Below are 25,652 nucleotides of genomic sequence, written 5' to 3' on the forward strand. Positions count from 1 at the left end.
ATGGGGCTCAATCCCAGGACCTGGGATCATGACCTGAGCTGAAGGCAGTCGCTTAACTGACTGAGCCACCCAGGTGCCCCTGGATTTTTTTAAAAGATTTTATTTATTTATTTGAGAGCGAGAGAGGGAGAGCACAGTGAGAGGGAGAAGCAGACTCTCCACTTAGCAGAGAGCCTGATGCAGGACTCGATCCCAGGACCCCAAGATCATGACCTGAGCCGAAGGCAGATGCTTAACCGACTGAGCCACCAGGCATCCCTGGATTTTTTTTTTTTTAATTGACAAAATATTTATCTTTTGTTTGTGAAGCCTTTTTGTGTTTGTTATTATGAGAAAAATGTAACACCCATTTACCCATCTCCCATATATAACAATTGTTAGCATTTTGTAAAATGTGCTACATCTGCTTTTTCTGATATATTTTAATGCAAATACAGACATGCTATTTCACCTCTATTTCTCCCAAAATAAGTCTTATATAATCTTAATGTCACTGTCACACTTAAAGTTAATAATAATTTTCTACTATCATCAGGGTGCCTGGCTGGCTCAGTTGGAAGAGCATGGGATTCTTGATCTTGGGATTGTGAGTTTGAGCCCCACATTGGGTGTAGAGATTACTAAAATGAATAAATAAAAAAAAATAATTTTCTGGGTGCCTGGGTGGCTCCGTCAGTTAAGCGTCTGCCTTTGGCTCAGGTCATGATCCTGGGGTCCTGGGATTGAGCCCTGCATCAGGCTCCCTGCTCAGCGGGGAGTCTGCTTATCCTTCCCTCTGCCACTACGCCCTGCCCATGCTTTCTCTCAAATAAATAAATCTTTAAAAAAAATTAAAAATGATTTTCTACTATCTAATAGTAGTCCTTATTAAAATTTCTACAGTTGTCTTATACCTAGTTTGTTCAAATCAGGATTCAATCAAGTGTCATTATTGTATTTAGTCATTATAACTTTTTGAGAGAGAGACCATGCACACAAGTTGGGGTGGGCAGTGGGGGAGGGAGAGAGAGAATCTTAAGCAGACTCCATGCCAGACACAGGGCTCCTATCCCAGGACTTTGAGATCATGACCTGAGCTGAAATCAGAAGTCGGCTGTTCAATCTACTGAGTTACTCAGGCAGCCCTGGTCATTATAACTTAATTCTCCTTCAGAGTCAGAATTTGAATAGAACACTATGCTTTTCTTTCTTTCTTTTTTTTAAAGATTTTATTTATTTATTTGCCAGAGAGAGAGAGCGAGTGCACAAGCAGGGGAAGCGGCAGGTAGAGGGAGAAGCAGACTCCCTGCTAAGCAGGGAGTCTGATGTGGGACTCGATCCCAGGACCCTGGGATCATGACCTGAGCCGAAGGCAGACGCTTAACTGACTGAGCCATGCAGACGTTCCCCTATGCTTTCATTTCTTTGGAAAGATTACTTTTGTAACAATTCAAACTTCCTAATAATAGGGGCACCTGGGTTGCCTTGTCAGTTAAGCCTCTGGCTCTTGATTTTGGCTCAGGTCATGATCTCAGGGTCCTGGGATCGAGCCCTTCATAGGGCTCTGTGCTCAGCTGGGAGTTTGCTTGAGGATTCTCTCTCCCCCTCTCCCTCTGCCCCTCCCCCTGCTCGCTTACACACTCTCTCTCTCAAATAAAAAAATAAATCTTAAAAAAAAAAGAACTTTCTAATAATAGAACAAGCCACTGGAGGAATTATCGAGTTCTTTGTTAGTGGTGTTTTTTTCAGTAGGCTGAGCTGACTCTTCCCTCTGTAGTGTTCAATCCAGGGGACACTTTTTTTCATATTATTTGAATACCTTGTGGCATTTGATACATCATTTCCAGCTTTGGCTTGTGTGACATACTTTCTCTTGGTTTTATTTTTACCTCTGTTGTTTCTCTTTTGTTCTGTATATGTCGGTGTTCCCTTTACCTCTTATCTGATCTCACTTAAGGACATAAAGAAGGAGATTGGGCTTTGGCACATAATAGCAACTCAGTAAATATTAGCTATTACTCATATTCTCTACTTTGGGAAACTCTTTAGAATATTTGTAAGTGTAAATGAGTTTCAAGTCTGTATCTCCAGGCTAGTTCTCTCTTCTGAGCTCCAGTGTGTGTCTTCAGCTGCTTCCTAAATGTTGTCTCTTGGTATTTCTTCAGGCATCTCAAACTCTTCAATAAGACCAGGAGTAAATTTGAATCAATTCAAAAATCTCCTTTTGGTGATCCTACTCATTCCCCCAGTCACCCAAACCTGAAACAAGGGAAGGATTCTAGTTAAACTTGGAGTCATCCTAAGTACCTCTTGTACCTCCTACTTCCATTTGGTCACCTTTTTAAAGTCCCACTTAATCTTCTTTCCTAATTCTCTGTCTTAGACTGTTAGTGCCTTAATTAAGCCCTCCTTCTTTCTAATCTGTCATTAGCAATTATCACACTGTACTGTACTCATTGATTTACATGTGTCTTTCTGGGAGGAGACTAAGCTCCTAGAGGGGTTGAGTCTGGTTTTATTTGGTTTTCTATATCCTTATCCCAGAGAGGCAGTAGTATAGTGATTAAGAGTACAGGCTTTGGATTTGAATTCTGACTCTGTGACTTCTTGGCTGTAAGAGCTGGACTAGTTAATTAATTCCTTTGTATCTTTGTTTCCACATTTATAAAACAGGGATAATATCTATTTTATAGGGCTGGTATGAATATTAAACATATAAAGCACTTATAAGACTGTCTGGATTGTAGTAGATACTCAGTAAATATTATAGCACTTATCATAATGACTTGTACCTAGTGGGAACCCAATTAACATTTGAATAAGTTAACAGAGGGGTATTCCTAGATTGACCAAAAGCTTGGACTAGTTAATCTAAATGCCTTTAGAACTTTCAACCTAAGTTTCTGTTTTATGTCATGACCTAAGGCCTGGTAGATGGTAGTTAAAACAGCAGATAAGATGTTTATCCAAAAGAAATAATAGTTTTAAGAACTGGCTTTTGATCTGTCTGACACCAATATGTGCCATTGTGTAATACATGGCTAATTAAATAGGGGTTGCCAGTTTTTTTATTTTATTTTATTTTATTATGTTAGTCACCATACATTACATCATTAGTTTTTGATGTAGTGTTCCATGATTCATTGTTTGCATATAACACCCAGTGCTCCATGCAATACGTGCCCTTTTTAATACCCATCACCAGGCTAACCCATCCCCCCAGCCTCCGGGATGCCAGTTTTTATGTTAGATTGCCTTTGGTTTGAATGGAAACTGCAACTCATTATTTCACAGTAGGATGGCAAGTTCAGCAGTATTGCTTTTATTTTTAATTAGGCAGTCATCCTGAAATGTGTCTGTATTTGCTATGTTGGCCCACAGAGAGGATAGTAGCTGAGCAGACCTGTCATGTAGATTTGCCATGTGGTTGGTCTTGATACATAGTTAATGCACTTGTCAGTATTCCTATTCTGGAAAATGGCCAGTTTTCTGGGTCACATCTTACCCATAACCAATCTTTGTTTTATTTTGACTTTGAAAGTTTTTATGATAATAGAAAGAAAACAATATATGATTAGGATATTATTTGTATTCCTTTTCTACTTTTTATACTCAGGGTATAAAAGTCCACTGAAATCTCAGCAATCCTTTTTAGTCCCTTTGTGGGACTTCATTAACAACTTTGTGCACACATGATTTTATATTTGATGGATATTGAAAGTTTTTGGTTGCTCGCTGACACTTTGCCATGTCCTGCCTGCTATTGGTTGATAGCTGTTCAGTGCACTGCAGGATTTTATTTTCATCTCCACTATTGTGAAGTTTCCTCTACTTTGTTCCTGTGAAATGAGAGGGTAAGAAACAACAAATCCTATATATTAGAATGGAAAAGAAAAATGATTGGGAGTTGGCATATCTTCCCTGTCGGCTTGGCATCCATTCTTTAGACAGTCTGTCTATTTAAACCAATGCTAATTTTTATGTCTGTAGAATGTGATTAAATGATGGAAGGCTTGGGGCACTTGGGTGGTTCAGTTGGTTAAGCATCCAACTCTTGATTTTGGCTCAGGTCATGATCTCAGGGTTGTGAGATCAAGCCCCACATTGGGCTCTGTGCTCAGGGTGGAGTCTGCTTGAGATTCTCTCTCTCTCTCTCTCTCCCTCTCTCCCTCCCTCCCCTGCTCACATGCTCTCTCTCTCTCTCAAATAAATAAATAAATTGATAAATATATCTTAAAAAATCTTAAAAAAACAAAACACTGAAGGCTTTTGTTCCAGAGGCTGATAGAGCTATCACTGTATATTCCTTAGCCTCTGTTGTCAAGGTAGAGTGGGGAATAGTAGTAGCTTTTTATCTAGCTAATATGCAAATCATTTTCACAGAAATTTAGCTGTTTTTCTGGAGACATGTCTTAGTGGGAACTGTTTAAATTTGGAACTACTGGATTTGAATCCCAAGTCTGTCACCAGTTGTTTGAGTTTGATCGAGTCTTTTAATCTGTGTCTTAATTTTGTCCTCTTTAAATTTGAGATACCTACTTTGCATCATTGTCATAAATACTAGAGATAGCATATGCAGAACACTTGGTAGAATGCATGGCCCATGGTGAATTGTGGCTGCAGTTATTATTTCCAGAAGCATTTCAGGTGTTAGTATGATCTAACTGGTAGTCCTAAAAAGGTTTCCTTGATTTTCTGGAAAATCGTTTGTGGAATTACTACTTTGAAAGATAAAATATATAATATTGGATATAGATTATTTAGCTCACTAACTCTTTTATTAGTAGCTTTTCAGATTACTTTCCCCAGTCAAAGCTTTTAATTGTACCTCCTTTGTGAAAAATAAATCAATTCCAGTATAAGTGAAAATTAGCCTTTTAAAAATTTATTTATTTATTTATTTATTTTAGAAAGAGAGAGAGAGTGTGCACATGTGAGTTGGAGGAGGGGCAGAGGGAGAGGGAGATGGAGCCCGTTGCGCCTAGATCCCAGGACCCTGAGATCATGACCTGAGCCGAAATCAAGAGTCGGTTCAGGATGCTCAACTGACTGAGCCCCTCAGGTGCCCCGAAATTAGCCTTTGAAAAAACATACTTGCCTATGTAAAAAAAAAAACAAAAACAAAAGTTTTGAACTTTCAAGGTTATAAGTATTGAAATTGAGACTACAGTTACTAAAAAATAATTTGTGTCCTTGCTAGAAACATAATTTTGTTATTTTTGAAAGAATGCTGAAGGTTATTTCCTAGTTTAAAGTCAAACTGATGAAGCTTTTCTAACGCAGCGTTTCTCAATGGGGGCACTATTGGCATTAGGGCAAGACAATTCTTTGTTGTGCAGGACTGTCCTGTGCATTGTAGGACATTTAGCTTCCCTGGGCCCTGCCCACTAAAATGCCAGTAGTGCCCACCCCATACCCTCACCATTGTGACAGTAACTTCTCCCTGACAAGGACCTTCCTCCCCCTAAATTTTCGTGTGTCCCTAAATGACAACCACTGAGACTCCAGTTGAAATATTTTTAGTGAAGCAGATCATAGTATCACCAGTTTTCATTTAAGAATTCCAAATTTTTGCAAGGGGAAAATCATTCCTTTTTTTTTTTTTTTTACAAATGCCTTAATTTAATCACAATTATTAGGTAAATAAAAACTTATTGTGGGGCGCCTGGGTGGCTCAGTTGGTTAAGCGGCTGCCTTTGGCTCAGGTCATGATCCTGGAGTCCCAGGATCGAGTCCCACATCAGGCTCCCTGCTCAGCAGGGAGTCTGCTTCTCCCTCTGACCCTCCCCCGTCTCATGTGCTCTCTGTCTCTCATTCTCTCTCTTGCAAATAAATAAAATCTTAAAAACAAAAACAAAAACTTATTGTAAAAGGAAATCGTGGGGCGCCTGGGTGGCTTAGTCGGTTAAGCGGCTGCCTTTGGCTCAGGTCATGATCTCAGGGTCCTGGGATCTAGCCCTGCATCAGGTTCCCCGCTTAGAGGGGAATCTGCTTGTCCCTCTCTCTCCACCCTTCCTCCTGCTTATGTTCTCTCTCTCTCTCAAATAAATAAAATCTAAAAAAAAAGGAAATCTCTGTGTTATAGAATTTCACTAGCACTTGGACATACAAGAGTTATTCAAATGAATTAATATAACAGCAATTCTTAATATATTAACAGTGTTTAGGAAAATCCTACGATGCTATTTAGGGCAATAAAACTGTGTATACTTATAATAAACAGTTAATTTATTTCATAAATCTTTCCATAGTAAAATTGTTTTCAAATAAGTAACTTCATTTTTAACATTTCCAACACAAATAGTTTTATTTCTTGACCAGGATGGACAACAATTTTACATTTTTTTCTGGATGAAAGACTTTAATCATGTACCAGTTTTCACATCATAAAGTTGTAGCTTAGGGGCACCTGGGTGGCTCAGTTGTTGAGCGTCTGCCTTCGGCTAGGGTAATGATCCCAGGGTTCTGGGATCGAGCCCCACGTCGGGCTCTTTGCTCAGCTGGGAGGCCTGCTTCTCCCTCTCCCACTCCCCCGGCTTGTGTTCCCTCTCTCACTGTGTCTCTCTATGTCAAATAAAAAAAAAAAAAAAAATATTTAAAAAATAAAAATAAAAAAAATAAAGTTGTAGCTTGGGTATCCCAGCTGTGCCATGTTGCTAGAACAGTGTTTTTGGGTGAGAACTCAAGGCAAACTGCCTTTGGGAGATCGAAAGAATAGTAGTCCCTTGTTAGTGGCATTGATAATATTTATTGTTTCTCAATTGCCCCAGGCAAATAAGGTGCCATCCTTACTAAAGGTATAGACTTTGAAATGTTTCCCAGATTCCCTTGGAAACAATGTGCTTTCTATAAAATGTGGTGGTCCATTTATCATGTGGTACAGTCCTTCTGATCCTCAGACTGCCAGGAGCAGCATGGATGGTACCTTCCTGTCCTGGGAAAATTAATTATTCTTGATCAACAGAGTGTAGTCTTTTGAATCAAGTAGCCTCTTTAAAGTGAAATCTGCATTTTTTCAATTATTCTTTTTTTTTTTTTTAAGATTTATTTATTTGAGAGCGTGAGAGAGAGCATGAGCAGGGGGAGGGGCAAAGGGAGAGGCAGACTCCCCACTGAGCAGGGAGCCCAATGTGGGGCTCGATTCCTGGACCCTGAGATCATGGACCCAAACCAAAGGCAGACGCTTAATCAACTGAGCCACCCAGGCATCCCCAAAAAGATAATATTCTGTAAATAAGACCAAGGGAGGGGTGCCTGGGTGGCTCAGTCGTTAAGCGTCTGCCTTCGGCTCAGGTCATGATCCCAGGATCCTGGGATCGAACTCCGCATCGGGCTCCCTGCTCCGCGGGAAGCCTGCTTCTCCCTCTCCAGCTTTTTGTGTTCCCTCTCTCGCTGTGTCTCTCTCTGTCCAATAAATAAATAAATAAAATCTTAAAAAAAAAAAAAGACCAAGGGAGGTAATTCGGAGGCTGAAAATGTAAAATTTCACACATTTCAAATAATGTATTTTTTTATTTTAAAATTAATCATTTTTAGACTTAAATAGGGCATGGTTTTAGAGTCTGTTCATTCATACCTTTGTTACCTTTTATGACTAATTAAAATTTGTCAGATTAAATTGAAAGCCATTTGTAGCTTGGTTGATTTCATTTAAAATGTGGTCATTTAGTATGCAGGCCAAGGGAGCAGAAGGCATGGTTTGGAAGTTTTCCCATGCTCAGCACTTCTCTAAAATGGATTAATAAAGTTCTTACTCCCTTGAGGGGACTGTACTTTTTACCACTCATCTCAGCTGTCTAGTAATTAACATTACTTTAGCATGTAATGTGGGCTGTACAACTAAATACCAGTATTCCTCATGAGTGCTTTTATATATTTTTTATTTTTTAAGATTTTATTTATTTATTTACTTGAGAGAGAGAGAGAGAGAGAGAAACAGCATGAGAGGGGATAGGGTCAGAGGGAGAAGCAGGCTCCCTGCTGAGCCGGGAGCCCGATGTGGGACTCAATCCCAGGACTCCGGGATCATGACCCGAGCCGAAGGCAGTCGCTTAACCAACTGAGCCACCCAGGCGCCCTGAATGCTTTTATATTTTAATATCCACGTATTCTCCCAGTGCTTTTGAGTTTTCAGTTTAAGATATAAATACTCCTTGGACCAAAAACTGTAGCGGAACTGTTGCAGAATAAAAGTTTGAGAATCTAGAGACTTGGCTTTCACATTGGGATGCTATTTATTTGCCAAATTTTTTTCAGTTTTCTTGGATTAGGCATACTGCATAGCTGTTGTATTGGCAATAGACTTTTTTTTTTTTTTTTTTTTAAGATTTTATTTGTTTATTTGACAGAGAGAGAGAGAGCACAAGCAGGGGGAGCAGCAAGCAGAGGAAGAGGGAGAAGCAGGCTCCCCACTGATCAGGGAACCAACGTGGGGCTCCTGGGATCATGACCTGAGTGGAAGGGAGAAACTTAACTGACTGAGCCACCCAGGTGCCCCTGCAGTAGACTTTTTAAAACTGTTAACTTTCTCTTTTTTTTCTTTTTTTTTTTCTTTTTGTTTTTCAGGGGGCCTGGCTGGCTCAGTCGGTAGAGCGTGTGACTCTTTTTTTTTTTTTTTTTTTTTAGATTTTTTTTTTTTTTTTTTGGGGGAGAGAGTTAGAGAGGGCACATGAGAGGGGGGGGGGGCAGAGGGAGAAGCAGACTCCCCGCCGAGCAGGGAGCCCGATGTGGGACTCGATCCAGGGACTCCAGGATCATGACCTGAGCTGAAGGCAGTCGCTTAACCAACTGAGCCACCCAGGCGCCCTAACTTTCTCTTTTTAATTAAAAAAGAATTAAATGTAGGAGAGCCTACAATACAATACCACACAGAATTAACAAATATTATATTAACAAAAAATAACAAAATTAGCAAATATATAATTTTGTGTTGTTTGCTATAGGTTTATTTTTTTTATTTTTTTTTATTTTTTTTTAAAGATTTTATTTATTTATTTGACAGAGAGAGAGACAGCGAGAGCAGGAACACAAGCAGGGGGAGTGGGAGAGGGAGAAGCAGGCTTCCCGCGGAGCAGGGAGCCCGATGCGGGGCTCGATCCCAGGACCCTGGGATCATGACCTGAGCCGAAGGCAGACGCTTAACGACTGAGCCACCCAGGCGCCCCATTATAGGTTTATTTTTTAATAAAAGGAAACAAAATTTCATTGCTGTAGTTGAAGTCTCCTTTGTTTCCCTTACATATCTCATTTCTCTTCTTTCCCCTAAGGCAAGTACTGCTGTGCATTTAGTGTCTATGTTTCTAGTTCATGTGTTTAGACATTTACTATAAATATGTATCTTTAAATAATAATTATAATAAAACTTATAATAAGTAATAGATTATAATAAATTACAGTAAACAGGATTCAAATGCTTAATGTTTGCCAGGCACTATTCATTTAATCAAAAACCCTTTGTTGTAAGGATTAAATAAGTTAATACATATAAAATGTTAAAATATAAATACTATTTTTATTTCCACTTTACAGATGGGGAACTAGAGATGTAGAGAGATTTTAAAATAACTTGATCAGGGGCGCCCGGGTGGCTCAGTCATTAAGCATCTGCCTTCGGCTCAGGTCATGATCCCAGGGTCCTGGGATCGAGCCCCGCATTGGGCTCCCTGCTCAGTGGGAGCCTGCTTCTCCCTCTCTCACTCCCCCTGCTTGTGTTCCCTCTCTTGCTGTGTCTTTCTCTGTCAAATAAATAAATAAAATCTTTAAAAAAATAAAATAACTTGATCAGAAAAATAAAATAAAATAACTTGATCAGGTTCATGCAGCTATAAGTTATGGAGCAAGGATTTGAACCCAGATTGGCTATAGAGGCTATATCTTTAATCAGTATGCTATTTTGCCTGTCTATACTAGATAGATACTATTTTAAAAAATACATTTTTTTTTAAGTAGGCTCCACACCCAGTGTGGAGCTCAACGCGGGGCTTGAACTCACAACCCTGAGATCAAGACCTGAGCCAATATCAAGAGTTGGACACTTAACTGAGCCACTCAAGTGCCTCCAAAATACATTTTTTATTAAAATGGTATCATATTGTAGAATTGGACCAACATTCTTTTTGCGGGTAACTTTATTTACTTTCTTCATTTTTATTCAAGTATAATTAATATACAGTGTTATATTAGTTTCAGGTGTACAATGTAATGATTCAGCAGTTCTATACATTTCTCAGTGCTCATCAAGATAAGTATACTCTTCATCCCCTTTATTTCACCCATCCCCCCACGGAGCAGGGAGCCCGATGTGGGACCCGATCCCAGGACCCTGGGATCATGATCTGAGCCGAAGGCAGATGCCTAACAACTGAGCCACCCAGGCGCCCTTGAGTTTCCTTTTTATTTTTAAGTAATCTCTATACCCAACATGGGGCTTGAACTTACAACCTCGAGATCAAGAGTCACATGCTCTACTGACTGAGCCAGCCAGGTGCCACTACATGGCTTCCATTTTAGAAAGCAGCCAGACTGAGGCTAGGATATCTTAATTCCAATTCCAAATTGCCAGGAAAGGAACTGTGACTGGTCCATATTGTGTAGAGTGCTGCTGACTTCTGGCTATGGCTAAGGAAGCAGAGTCATATTGTAAGGATGGCCCTAGGAGCCCTGCGGCTATTCTCCATGGTTAGAGGTGGTAGAGGTAGTCTGGGTTAGGTATTCATCACATTTATGAAGGCATTTTACTAATTGAAAAGTCACGATGTTGTATTCTGCCTAAGACCCTTACGATCATTTCTCATGGAAAAAAAGTAGAAGTAGGGAGAGATGGCTAAAAGAAAAAGTGGGTTTGCATTTTTATTCTTAATCATGCACCAGATGGGGTGGAGCCTTCAATAGTCACTTCTGCTAGATTGTACTGTTTAATGAATTTTTAAGTTGCTTTTAGATATGGTTTTCCTTTTTTTTTTTTTTTTTAAGATTTATTTATTTTAGAGAGAGCGTGTGAGCAGGGCGGGGTGGGGAGGGGCAGAGGGTGAGAGAGAGAGTGAGAAACTTAAGCAGATTCCCGGCTGAGTTTGATCTCACAACCCTGAGATGAAATCAAGAGCTGGTTACTTAACCCACTGAGCCACCCAGGCGCCCTGGTTTTCTTCTTTTAAAATTATATAATTTTGGGGCACATGGGTGGCTTAGTCAAGCATCCAACTCTTGTTTTTGGCTCTGGTCATGATCTCGCAGTTGTGGTATCGAGCCTCGCATCTGACTCTGTGCTCAGCACAGAGTCTGTTTCAGATTCTCTTTCCCTCTCCCTCATGCTCTCTCTCTCTCTGTCTCTCAAATAAATAAATTTAAAAATCTTTAAATGAAATAATATAATTTTATGGTATAAAATCTTTGCCATTGTTTTATATATTTGGACTTCATTTTTCAAATAAAGAGAAAATTATGTAATGCAGGCTATGAAGGGCATTGGTATGAACATAGGCTTTTTTTTTTCTGATAAATTTTTAAAGATTTTATTTATTTGAGAGAGAGAGTGTGTGCACAAGCAGGGGGGAGGGGCAGAGGGAGAGGGAGAAGCAGACTCCCTGCTGAGCAGGGAGCCCAATGAGGGACTCAATCCCAAGACCTGGGGATCATGACCTGAGCCAAGGGCAGATGCTTAACTGACTGAGCCACCCAGGCGCTCCTTGAATTTTTTTTTTAATTTAAATTCAATTAGCCAACATATAGGACATGATTAGTTTCAGATGTAGTATTCAGTAATTCATCAGTTGCAGGCTTTTATTTTTTTTAAAGATTTATTTATTTGAGACAAAGCGAGAGAGAGTTCGCGTGTGTGCATGTTGGGGGCGGGGGGGGGGGGTGGAGTAGGGAGGAGGGGCAGAGGGAGAGGGAAAGTCTCAAGCAGACCCTGTGCTTAGCCCAGAGCTGGATCCAGGGCTGCTTCTCAGGACCCTGAGATCACGACCTGAGCTGAAACCAAGAGCCCGTTGCTTAAGCGCTTTCATCACTCAGGTGCCCCTGAACATACGCTTTTGAATCAGAAAGTCTTGCATTTTAATTTTATCTTTGCCATTTAATGACAGTATGACTACTTGACTGCTCTATGAAATGAACATAATAATTCTTATATCATGGATTATTTGAGAATGAAATGATGACATATGTATACCTCTTATACTATGTTTTCTAGATAGTAGGTGCTCAAAAAATGATATTATCATTGTTATTTTGTTTTTTAGAATGTAATTGATGATCTTTATTATAGTCTACTCATTTTAAAGACTGAGTACATCTTGGGCTTTAAATATATAAGTATTTTTTGAAGGTAAAGGTATAAAATGTTTTTTTGATCTGAAAATCAAGAGCTAGAATGTGAAAGGAAATATTTTTACATTGGTAATTCATTGGTTTGCATGTGTTTAATCTAAATTCATGGTTTTAGTAAAATATCTTTCTGATCTCTTGTTTAGTGTCAAACTGGAAGAGAAGTAAAACTCAACAAAATTTTATTATGTGTGGAGTTCCTTCTTAAAAGAAGAAAAAAGTGATTATTGAGACTATGGATCGGAGCAAACGGAATTCAATTGCAGGCTTTCCTCCACGTGTGGAGCGTCTTGAAGATTTTGAAGGAGGTGGTGGAGGAGATGGGAACATGACCCAAGTGGGAAGAGTTTGGCCATCTTCATATCGAGCTCTTATAAGTGCCTTTTCTAGACTGACGCGTTTAGATGACTTCACCTGTGAAAAAATAGGGTCTGGCTTCTTCTCTGAAGTGTTCAAGGTGAGTGATGCCTCTGCTTTTCTCATTTTGTCTTGTTGATAATCACTTTTACTGCCGAGTTGATAATTGTGTATAATTAGGACATAGGCTTTGTCTAATTGGGATCAGGGTGCTATGGATCTTGATCAGTGTTCTAAACTGTCCTCTCCTCTGGCTTTGGAACTGCTTATGGCTGCGGGCCTGGTCAGTGCTGTGCTCTTGCTGGTCCATGTGTGATGCTGTGGCCCTGGCCAGGATACTGGGTCTCGCTTGCTGGCGGGGACCCTGGAGTCATCGGTGCACGTGCTCCCAGATGCACTCAACAACAGGAGAACACAGGAGGGTTCCGGGGATGGCCTGAGCCAGCCAACAGATTGAAATCACCCTGAAGATGGAGACTCTTGTGTGATTTACATCATATCTGCTCCTTCCATTTATGCTTGGGAGGCCTGACCTGCCCCTTCTTTATCAGTGCCTGGAGTCAGAACCTGGATATTTTCGTATTTACTTGGTGGTGCCTAATCTCTGCCTCAGACGCTTTGGAGCTGGAGGGGGTGGGTGGGAGAATTTTACTATTGGGAGTTGTATATAATGGTTATTTATATCCTATTTTTTCCTCTTCCATCTCTCCAGAGACATTTATAAAGGCTCTTATCTTAATCAAAAAAAATTTTAAAAAATAAACTATTAACATCTATTTTAATTATAAAAATAATACATGCTGATCAAAACCCCAAATAATATAGGAGTCTCTTGGGGCACCTGGGTGGCTCAGTTGTTAAGCGTCTACCTTCGGCTCAGGTCATGATCCCAGGGTCCTGGGATCGAGCCCCACATCGGGCTCCCTGCTCTGCAGGAAGCCTGCTTCTCCCTCTCCCACTCCCCCTACTTGTGTTCCCTCTCTCTCTGTGTCTCCTTCTGTCAATAAATAAAATCTTTAAAAAAATACATATATAGGAGTCTCTTCTACTCTCCGCCCTATATATATATCTCTCTCTCTCCAATTAATAATTTGGTATGTATACTTCTGGACCCTTTGCTTATACATATATTATACACACACATGTTATATACATATATAAAAATTTATATTACATGTAAGAAGATATATATACACATATATACCCACACATATAGTTTCTATTTGGGTATTTTTTTTTTTTATTTAAAAAATTTTTTAAAAAAGATTTTATTTATTTTTTTAAGAGACTTTTTTTTTTTTTTTTTAAGATTTTTCTATTTATTTATTTGACAGAGAGAGACACAGCGAGAGAGGGAACACAAGCAGGGGGATTGGGAGAGGGAGAAGCAGGCTTCCCGCGGAGCAGGGAGCCCGACGCGGGGCTCGATCCTAGGACCCTGGGATCATGACCCGAGCCAAAGGCAGACGCCTAATGACTGAACCACCCAGGCGCCCCAAGATTTTATTTATTTATTTGACAGAGAGAGTGAGAGGGCACAAGCAGGGGGAGCAGTAGAGGGAGAGGGAGAAGCAGGCTCCCCGCCAAGCAGGGAGCCCAATGCGGGGCTCCATCCCAGGACCCTGGGATCATGACCTGAGCTGAAGGCAGACGCCTAACCGTCTGAGCCACCTGGGCGCCCTCTATTTGGTTATTTTTAATGAAGTTGAGCACTTAGTGTTCCCAAGTATTAATATTTTCCTGGTTCATTTACTCCCCTAGAACATTATTCGTACTTTTTCTTTCATCCAACGTTCAGTATTTCTTCTCAGTGATGAGCTTCCTAATTCACTGAGAAAACTGAAGCAAGCTGGAGAGCTTCCAGAGCCTCTAGTCACCACAAATAGCTACTAACCCATATCTTCACCCACTTACTTAGCCTTTATACTTGTGACTATGGATAAACTACCCATGTTCCAGTATAAGCTGTATTTCCATTTGTATTCTATATCCTTTGTCTAGTTGCCTACTCAAAGACATTACCTAAGAAAACCTCACCTCTCTTTCCTACATCATATTTCACTTTCTATTAAATGATTCCCATCAACATCTAAACCTTCTATTATTTTTCTCACCTTAAAAAAAAACCTTTAAAGGGGGAAAAAACATAATTTTTTTTTTTTTAAGATTTTTTATTTATTTGCGAGAGAGAGAATGAGAGACAGAGAGCATGAGAGGGAGGAGGGTCAGAGGGAGAAGCAGACTCCCCACTGAGCAGGGAGCCCGATGCGGGACTCGATCCCAGGACTCCAGGATCATGACCTGAGCCAAAGGCAGTCGCCTAACCAACTGAGCCACCCAGGCGCCCTGGAAAAAACGTAATTTTGACCCTAACATCCCCTATAGCTATACTCCCTCATGTTTTCTCTCTCTCTTTTTTTTTTTAGAAAGAGAGAAAGAGCGTGTGGGGAGGGGCAGAGAGAGAGGGAGAGAGAGAATCTTAAGCAGGTTGCATGCCCAGTGTGGAGACTAATGCGGGGCTCAATCTCATGACCCTGAGGTCAGGACCTGAGCCAAAATCAAGAGTTGGAGGCTTAACCAACTGAGCCACCCTGGTTACCCCTCCCTCATGTTCTCTTTTTGGACCAAAGACACCTCCATAGCATTGCCTCCACTCACCATTTCTTAGATCTTTCCTTCTATTTTCTCTCTCTTTTTAATTTTTTTTATGGTGGTAAAATATACATAACATAAAGTTACCATTTTAACCATATTAAGTATACAGTTCAGTAGCATTAAATATATTTGTGATGTTTTGTGCAACTGTCACCATTATCTCTTTCCAGAACTTTTTCATCATCCCAAACAGAAATTTTGTACCTCATTAAATCGTAACTCCCCATTTCCCCCTGCCCTAGTCCCTGTTAACTGTTCTGTTTTCTTTCTCTGTGAATTTGCCTTTTGTAGGTACCTCATATTAATGGAATCATACAATATTTGTCCTGTGTCCGACTTATTTCACTTAGTGTAATGTCTTCAAGTTTCATCCACATTGTAGCATACATCAGAATTTCCTTCCCTTTTTTTGGCTGAATAATATCACATTGTGTGTGTCTACCACATTTTGTTTATCCATTCATCTGTTGATGGACATTTGGGTTGTTTCCGCCTTTCAGTTATTGTGAATAATGCTGCTATGAACATTAGTGTACAAGTATCTGAGTTCCTGCTCTCAGTTATTCTGGGTATTTAACTGTTAGTGGAAATCCTGGGTCATATAGCAGTTCTGTGTTTAACTTTTTTAAAATTGTGGTCAAATACACATAACATAAAATTTACTATCAACCATTTTTAAGTATACAGTTAAGTAGTCTTAAGTATATTCACATTGTTGTGCAACCAATCTCCAGAACTTTTTCATCTGGCAAAATTGAAACTCTATACGCATTAAACAACTCTCCCCTTCTTTTGTCCCCCAGCTCCTGTCAGCATCCATTCTACTTTCTATTTCTGTGAGTTTGACTACTCTAGATACCTTCTATAAGCAAAATCATGCAGTATTTGTCTTTTTATAACTGCCTTATTTCATTTAGTCTATGTTTAACTTTCAAAGGAACCACTATACTATTTTCCACAGCAGCTATACCATTTTACATCTCCACCAGCAATGCATAGGAGTTCCAGTTTCTCCATATTCTTATCAACACTTGATATTTTTCATTTTTTAAATGTAGCAAACCTAGTGGGTGTGAAATGATATCTCACTGTGGGTTTGATTTGCATTTCTCTAGTGAATAATGATGTTCAGCATCTTTTCTTGTGCTTATTGGCCTTTTATGTATCTTTGGAGAAATGTCTATTCAAATCCTTTGCCCATTTTTTAAAAAAAATTTAATTCCACTATAGTTAACATACAATGTTATATGAGTTTCAGGTATACCATAGTGATTCAACAGTTCTGTACATTACTCAGTGCTCATCATGATAAGTGTACTCTTCATCCCCTTTACCTATTTCATCCATCCCCCAGCCGACCTCCCCTCTGGTAACTATCAGTTTGTTAAGAGTCTGTTTTCTGGGGGCGCCTGGGTGGCTCAGTTGGTTGAGCGACTGCCTTCGGCTCAGGTCGCGATCCTGGAGTCCCCGGATCGAGTCCCGCATCGGGCTCCCTGCTCGGCAGGGAGTCTGCTTCTCCCTCTGACCCTCCCCCCTCTCATATGCTCTCTGTCTCTCTCATTCTCTCTCTCAAATAAATAAATGAAATCTTTAAAAAAAAAAAAAGTCTGTTTTCTGGCTTGTCTCTTTTTTTGCTTTGTTCATTTGTTTTGTTTCTTTTTTATTTTATTTTATTTTTTTAAAGATTTTATTTATTTGACAGAGAGAGACACAGCAAGAGAGGGAGCACAAGCAGGGGGAGTGGGAGAGGGAGAAGCAGGCTTCCTGCTGAGCAGGGAGCCCGATGCGGAGCTCGATCCCAAGACCCTGGGATCATGACCTGAGCCGAAGGCAGACGCTTAATGACTGAGCCACCCAGGTGCCCCTCATTTGTTTTGTTTCTTAAATTCCACATATGAGTGAAATCATATGGTAGTTGTCTTTATCTAACTTATTTCATTTAGCACATTATACCCTCTAGATCCATCCATGTTGTTGCAAATGGCAAGATTTCATTCTTTTTAATGGCTGAATAATATTCTGTTGTAGATATATGCCGCATCTTCTTTATGTGTTCATCTAATGACACTTGGGTTGCTTCCATATTTTGGCTATTGTAAATAATGCTTCAATAAACATAAAACAATGCTTCAATAAATGTATAGAGAACAAGCATATATCTTTTTGAATTAGTGTTTTTGTATTCTTTGGGTAAATACCCAGTAGCAGAATTACTGGATCATACGGTAATTCTATTTTTAATTTTTTGAGGAATCTCCATACTGTTTTCCACAGTGGCTGTACCAGTTTGCATTCGACCAGCAGTGCATGAGGGAGGGTTCCTTTTTCTTCACATCCTCCCCAACACTTGTTTCTTGTGTTTTAATTTTAGCCATTCTGATAGGTGTGAGGTGATATCTCACTGTGATTTTGATTTGCATTTCCCTGATGTTGAATGATGTTGAGCATCTTTTCATGTGTCTACTGGCCATTCCTTTGCCCATTTTTTAAAAAAAGATTTTATTTATTTATTTGAGAGAAAGAGAGAGCATGAGCGGGGTGAGGGCAGAGGGAGAAGCAGACTGCCCGATGAGCAGGGAGCCCAAAGTGGGGTTCCATCCCAGGACCCTGGGATCATGACCTGAGCCAAAGGCAGACTCTTAACCGATTGACCCACCCAGGCACCCCTCCTTTGCCCATATTTGAATTGGGTTCCATTTGTATGTATGTATATGATGTGAAAATATTTTCTCCTATCGGTTCTCTTTTTAACTCTCTTGATAGTGTCCTTTGATGTATACAAGTTTTATTTTATTTTATTTATTATTATTTTTATAGATTTTATTTATTTTTGCGAGAGAGAGGGAGAAGGAGAGTGTGAGCACAAGCAGGGGGAAGGGGCAGAGGGATAAGCAGACTCCCCGCTGAGCAGGGAGCCGGATGCGGGACTCCATCCCAGGACCCTGGGATCATGACCTGAGCTGAAGGCAGGCACTTAACCAACTGAGCCACCCAGGTGCCCTGATATATACAAGTTTTTTTTTGGAATATTTTATTTATTTATTTGATAGAGAGGGACACAGAGAAGGAACACAGCAGGGGGAGTGGGAGAGGGAGAAGCAGGCTTCCTGCCAAGCGGGGAGCCCGATGTGGGGCTCGAACCCAGGACCCTGGGATCATGACCTGAGCCGAAGGCAGACGCTTAACGACTGAGCCACCCAGGTGCCCCTGTATACAAGTTTTAAATTCTGATTAAGTCCAGTTTATCTATTTTTTCTTGTGTTGCTTGTGCTTTTGGTGTGGTACCCAAGAAATCATTGCCAAATCCAATATCATGAAGATTTTCCCCAATGTTTTCTTCTAAGAGTTTTATTTATTTACTTATTTTTTAAAGATTTATTCATTTATTTGAGAGAGAATGAAAGTGAGAGAGAGAGAGAACACAAACAGGGGGGTGGAGGGCAGAGGGAGAGGGAGAAGCAGACTCCCGGCTGAGCAGGGAGCCTGGCGTGGGGCTTGATCCCGGGACTCCAGGATCATGACCCGAGCCAGAGACAGAGGCTTAACCGACTGAACCACCCAGGTGCCCCTCTTCTAAGAGTTTTATAGATTTAGCTCTTTACATTTGGGTCTTTGGTCCATTTAAGTTAAATGTTTTTTCATTGCAAAAAGGTGGTTTTATTTTTTTATTTTTTATTTTTTTTTAAAGATTTTTTATTTATTTTTTTGACAGAGAGAGAGACAGCGAGAGCAGGAACACAAGCAGGGGGAGTGGGAGAGAGAGAGAGAAGCAGGCTTCCTGCCGAGCAGAAAGCCCGATGTGGGACTCGATCCCAGGACCCTGGGATCATGACCTGAGCCGAAGGCAGACGCTTAACGACTGAGCCACCCAGGCGCCCAAAAGGTGGTTTTATTAAAGCATGGGGACAGGATCCATGGGCAGAAAGGGCTGCTGCCCCATTTAAGTTAATTTTTGTATGTGATGTAATGTAAATGGTAATTTTTTTTTTTTTAAGATTTTATTTATTTGAGAGAGAGACAGAGCATGAGTGGGAAGAGGGGTGGAATGAGAGGGAGAGGGACAAGCAGACTCCCAGCCGATCGGGCAGCCCCATATGGTGCTCAATCCAAGTACCCTGAGATCATGACCTGAGTTAAACGCTTAACTGACTGAGCCACACAAGGCACCCCAATGGTAATGTGTTTTTAATTTCAAATTCCAGTCGTTCATTACTGGTATATAGGAATATCACTGACTTTTTTTACACTAACCTTGTATCCTGAAACCTTACTTTAATTGCTAATCAGTTCCAGGAGGTTTTTTTTTGTAGATTCTTTAGGATTTTCTACATAGAAGATTATGTCCTCTGTGAACAAAGTTTAATTTTTTCCTTCCCAACCTGTTTATCTTTTATTTCCTTTTCTTACCTTATTGCATTAGCTAAGACTTCCAGTATGGTATTGAAAAGCAGTAGTGAGAAGGTACATCTGTACCATTTTCCTAATCTTAACTAGAAAGCTTTGAGTGTCTCACCATTAACCATGATGTCAGCTATAGGTTTTTTATAGATGTTCTTTATCAGATTGAGGAACTTCCCTTCTATTCCTATTTGCTGAGAGCTTTTAAATCATGAATGGATTTTGAATTTTGCCAAATGCCTTTTTTGCATCTGTTAATATGATCATTTGATTTTGCTTCTTTAACCTGTAGAGGTGATGGATTGCATTGATTGATTTCAAAATGTTGAACCAGCCTTGCAAGACCTGGGATAAATTCCACTTGGATATGGTATATTCTGTTTATGCATTGTTAGATTTGATTTGCTAATATTTTGTTGAGGATTTTGCATCTATGTTCATGAGAGATGTTGGTTTGTGGTTTTCTTTTTGTGCAATGTCTTTGCCTGGTTTTGGTATTAGACTAATGTTGGTCTCATAGATAAGTTAAGAAGTGTTCCCTCTGCTTCTATCTTCTGGATGGGATTGTGGAGAATTGGTATAATTTCTTTCTTTCTTTTTTTTTTTTAAAGATTTTATTTATTTGAGAGAGAGAGAATGAGAGAGAGAGAGAGCACATGAGAGGGGGGAGGGTCAGAGGGAGAAGCAGACTCCCCGCCGAGCAGGGAGCCCGATGCGGGACTCGATCCAGGGACTCCAGGATCATGACCTGAGCCGAAGGCAGTCGCTTAACCAACTGAGCCACCCAGGTGCCCAGTATAATTTCTTTCTTTAATGTTTGGTAGAATTCACCAGTGAACCTTTTTTTGACTTGGTGTTTTCTGTTTTGGAAGATTATTAATTATTGATTAAACTTCCTTAATAGATAAAGCCTATTTAGACTATTTCTTTTTGTATGAGTTTTGGCAGATTTTGTTTTTTTAAGGAATTGGTCTATTTATTATTTTATTTTGCTTATTTTTTTAAAGTAAGCTCTACTCACAGTGTGGGGCTTGAACTGAGGGCCCTGAGATCAAGAGTCACATGCTCTATCAACTGAGCCAGCCAGATGCCCCAGGAATTGGTCTGCTTAACGGAGGTTATCAAATGTATGGGTATAGAGTTGTTCATAATATTCCTTTATTATCTTTTTAAATTTTTTGGGGCGCCTAGGTGGCTCAGTCGGTTAAGCCTCTGCCTTCAGCTCAGGTCATGATCCCAGGGTCCTGGGATCGAGCACTGCATCATGCTCCCTGCTCAGTGGTGAGTCCGCTTCTCCCTCTGCCCCTCCCCCCACTCATGCTTGTGCTCTCTCTCTCTCTGTCAAATGAAATCTTTTTTTTTTTTAAGATTTTATTATGTATTAGCACAAGCTGGTATGGGGGGGGAGTGGCAGAGGGAGAGGGAGAGGGAGAAGCAGGCTCCCTGCCGAGCAGGGAATCCCCCCTTGGGTCTGGATCCCAGGACTCCAGGATCATGACCTGAGTTGAAGGCAGAGGCTTAACCAACTGAGCCACCCAGGCGCCCCGTGTTTTTTGTTTTTGTTTTGAGTAGTCTCCATGCCCAGTGTGGGGCTTGAATTTATGACCCTGAGATTAAAAGTTGCATGCTCTGAGAGACGATGGACTCTGAAAAACAAACTGAGGGTTCTAGAGGGGAGGGGGGGTGGGAGGATGGGTTAGCCTGGTGATGGGTATTGAGGGCACGTTCTGCATGGAGCACTGGGTGTTATGCACAAACAATGAATCATGGAGGGGCGCCTGGGTGGCTCAGTCGTTAAGCGTCTGCCTTCGGCTCAGGTCATGATCCCAGCGTCCTGGGATCGAGCCCCGCATCGGGCTCCCTGCTCCGCGGGAAGCCTGCTTCTCCCTCTCCCATTCCCCCTGCTTGTGTTCCCTCTCTCGCTGTGTCTCTCTCTGTCAAATAAATAAAATCTTTAAAAAAAACCAAAAAACAAAGAATCATGGAACACTACATCTAAAACTAATGATGTAATGTATGGGGATAAACATAACAATAAAAACAAAAAGTTGCATGCTCTACTGACAGCCAGCGAGCCAGTCAGGTGCCACTCCCCTTTTTAAGTAGACCTTTTGATTACTTTGGATTTAATTTGCTCTTTTTTTCCCTCGTTTCCTAAAGTGCAAGCTTAGATTATTGATTTCTTATATTTCTTCTTTTCTAATATATAAACTTAATGCTCTAAATTTCCCTCTATGCATTCCTTTTGCTACATCCCACAAATTTTGATAAGTTGTATATTCATTTACATTTAGTTCAAAACATTAAAAAATTTCTCCTGAAATTTCTTGTTTAACTTATGATTTATTTATTTATTTATTTAAATATTTTATTTGTTTGACAGCGAGAGACACAGTGAGAGAGGGAACACAAGCACGGGGAGTGGGAGAGGGAGAAGCAGGCTTCCCGTGGAGCAGGGAGCCCAATGCGGGGCTCGATCCCAGGACCCCAGGATCATGACCTGAGCCAAAGGCAGACGCTTAACGACTGAGCCACCCAGGCGCCCCTAACTTATGCTTTATTTTAGAATTGTGTTAATATTCAAGTATTTTGGAATTTTCCAGCTGTCTTTCTGTAACTGAGATCTCTGAGAGCAGATACTGAGTTTCTGTTCTTTTAAATTTGTTAAGATATGTTTTCTGGCCGAGAGCGATCAGCCCGGCCCGGCGCTCCTGCACGCCTGGCCGGCGAGGGTCGCGGTGCGCCTGCGCCTGGGCGGGATTGGCGGCGTCGTGGGGGGCTGGGTGGGGTGCGTAGTGAGCCGGCCTTCCCCTTGGTTTTTCCCTCTCTCGACCCCGCTTTCCGGAAGGGCGCTTGCGCGAGGGACTGGGCGCTGAAGTGGCCGAGCTGTCGCCTGAGTGGGTGCTTCGAGGACCCGAGATTGTCTAAAGCCACAGGGAAAATGGAAAGTTCACCGTCGCCATTGCCAGAAAGAGCGATTTATGGCTTTGTTCTTTTCTTTTTTTTTTTTTTTTTTAAAGATTTTATTTATTTATTTGACAGAGACACAGCAAGAGAGGGAACACAAGCAGGGGGAGTGGGAGAGGAAGAAGCAGGCTTCCCGCTGCGCAGGGAGCCCGATGCGGGGCTCGATCCCAGGACCCTGGGATCATGACCTGAGCCGAAGGCAGACGCTTAACAACTGAGCCACCCAGGCGCCCCGGCTTTGTTCTTTTCTTAAGCTCCCAGTTTGGCTTCATCCTGTATCTTGTGTGGGCATTTATTCTTGAATCTTGGCTAAACTCCTTAGGGTTAACCTATTGGCCCCCAAAATACTGGGCAGTTGCGTTGCCCGTCTACTTCCTCATTACTGTAGTAACTGGTTAGGTACTCTTATTTGGAATAAACATGATGAGTATCTCGCCACTCAGCTCCATTCGTACAATCACAGAGAACTATGCTAAAAATCAACAGCGGAAGAAATACCAAGAAGAGGCCATCCCGGCATTAAGAGATACTCCTATTAGTGAAGTAAACCAAATGTTCTTCCTGGCAACTAAATAACTTTATGCCAAAAACTAAATTGTATGTAGACTAACACCCAGCATTTACTATAATTTTTTATGTAATAATTTTTTTTATGTAATAATTTTGACCATAATTATTTTGACTCTCTCGTACCCAATAGTGGAATGTAAACAAAGTAAGTTGATTCTTTTAGATTAAGTTCTGTTAATATTATAAAAGTTCTCGAGTATTAGTTATTAATGAACAGAATAAATAAAATACTGCATTACCATATAGCAGACTTGTTAAAAAAATAAGTATCAGTAAAAACAAGAAGTCCCTCCAAAAAAAAAAAAGATATGTTTTATGGCCAAGAATGTGGTCTACCTTGGTGAATGTTCCATAGGACTTGAGAAGAATGTGTAACTTGCAGTTGTTGGATGAAGTGTTTTTTTTTAATTGGTGTATTTAGACCAATGATATTTAAGGTGATTATTGATACAGTTGGATTATTATCTACCATATTTTGTTACTGTTTTCTGTTTTTTTTTTTTTAAAGATTTTCTTTATTTATTTGACAGAGAGAGACACAGCGAGAGAGGGAACACAAGCAGGGGGATTGGGAGAGGGAGAAGTAGGCTTCCTGCAACAGCAGGGAGCCCGATGCGGGGCTCGATCCCAGGACCCTGGGATCATGACCTGAGCTGAAGGCAGACGCTCAACGACTGAGCCACCCAGGCGCCCCTTCTGTTCTTTTTTTTTTTTTTTTAAGATTTTATTTACTTATTTGACAGAGAGCACAAGTAGGCAGAGTGGTAGGCAGAGGGAGAGGGAGAAGCAGACTCCCCTGTTGAGCAGGGGGCCTGACGTGGGGTTCCATCCCAGAACCCTGGGATCATGACCTGAGCCAAAGGCAGATGCGTAACTGACGGAGCCACCTACACGTCCCTCATCTCTTTCTGTTTAAGCTGCTCATTTTTCTTTCTTTTTTTTTTTTAAGATATTTTTTATTTGTTTGACAGAGAGATAGAGAGCACAAGTAGGCAGAGCGGCAGGCAGAGGGAGAGGGAGAAGCAGGTTCTCTGCTGAGCAGGGAGCCTGATGTGGGGCTCGGTGATCTGAGCCGAAGGCAGCCGCTTAACCGACTGAGCCACCCAGGTGCCCCTTTTCTTTCTTTTTTTTAAAAGATTTATTTATTTATTTATTTGAGAAAGAGAGAGCCCATGTGAGTGGGGGCAGGGGCAGAGGGAGAGGGAGAGAGAATCTCAAGCAGACTCCCTGCTGAGTGTGGAGCCCCACATGGGGCTTGATCTCATGACCCTGAGATTGTGACCTGAGCTGAAATAGTCGCATGCTCTACCAACTGAGCCAGCCAGGCACCCCCTTTTTTCTTTTTCTTTTTTAATTTTAATTTTTTCAAGTAAGCTTTGAGTCCAACGTGGGCCTTGAACTCATGACCCCAAGATCAAGAGTTGAATGCTTTACTGACTGAGCTAGCCAGGTGCCACTTCATATCCTATGAAGCAGTTTTTTTTTTTTTTTTTTTTTATTTATTTGAGAGAATGAGTGAGAGAGAGTGCGTACATGAGAGAGGGGAGGGTCAGAGGGAGAAGCAGACTCCCTGCTGAGCAGGGAGCCCGATGCGGGACTCGATCCCGGGACTCCAGGATCATGACCTGAGCCGAAGGCAGTCGCTTAACCAACTGAGCCACCCAGGCGCCCCAGTTTTTTTTTTTTTTTTTTTTTAAGATTTATTTTAGAAAGAGTGTAAGCAGGGGCGGGGGAGGGGCAGAAGGAGAGGGAGAGAGAGTCCTAAGCAGACTCCATGCTAAGCACAGAGCCCATCTCGGGGCTCGATCTTACAACCCTGAGATCACGACCTGAGCTGAAACCAAGAGTTGGTGGCCTAACTGACTGCGCCCCTGAAACAGTTTGTTTTTTTTTTTAAGATTTTATTTATTTATTTGCGAGAGAGAGCACAAGCGGGATGAGGGGCAGAGGGAGAAGCAGACTCCCTGCTGATCAGGGAGCCCAATGTGGGACTCGATCCCAGGACTCTGGGATCATGACCCGAGCCGAAGGCAGACGCTTAACCGACTGAGCCACCCAGGCGCCCCTGAAACAGTTTTATATTTAAATTTTTTGGATCCAAATTAAATGTGCCCACAAAGAGCCAGAGATTGTAATCTATTTATATTTATTGTGATTACTTCTATGTTTATATTGAATAAACTCTTTTTTTTTTTTTAATATTTTATTTATTTGACGGAGAGAGACAGCGAGAGGGGGAACACAAGCAGGGGGAGTGGGAGAGGGAGAAGCAGGCTCCCTGCCGAGCAGGGAGCCCGATGCGGGGCTCGATCCCAGGACCCTGGGATCATGACCTGAGCAGAAGGCAGGCGCTTAACGACTGAGCCACCCAGGTGCCCCTAGAATAAACTCTTAAATGGTAA

General features: G+C 41.1%; 1 protein-coding gene and 1 pseudogene across 2 annotated transcripts in view; both read left to right on the top strand.

Moving 5' to 3' along the window:
* The window catches only part of TESK2 (testis associated actin remodelling kinase 2), a 147,783-nt gene that overhangs the window by 14,959 nt on the left and 107,172 nt on the right, over positions 1 to 25,652 (top strand). Inside the window, exon 2 of one of the 2 annotated variants that reach the window (XM_032430158.1) lies at positions 12,450 to 12,760. In XM_032430158.1, coding sequence (XP_032286049.1) covers positions 12,539 to 12,760 — 222 coding nt within the window. In that variant the 5' untranslated portion in view covers positions 12,450 to 12,538. Of the gene's footprint in view, positions 1 to 12,325; positions 12,761 to 25,652 lie in introns of those variants that run through there. The other variant, XM_032430168.1, reaches the window with a different exon arrangement.
* On the top strand, positions 22,655 to 23,274 carry LOC116648332 (annotated as a pseudogene).

The sequence above is a fragment of the Phoca vitulina genome, unplaced genomic scaffold (assembly GCF_004348235.1).
Source record: "Phoca vitulina isolate PV1807 unplaced genomic scaffold, GSC_HSeal_1.0 scaffold2, whole genome shotgun sequence".
Classification (NCBI taxonomy): domain Eukaryota; kingdom Metazoa; phylum Chordata; class Mammalia; order Carnivora; family Phocidae; genus Phoca; species Phoca vitulina.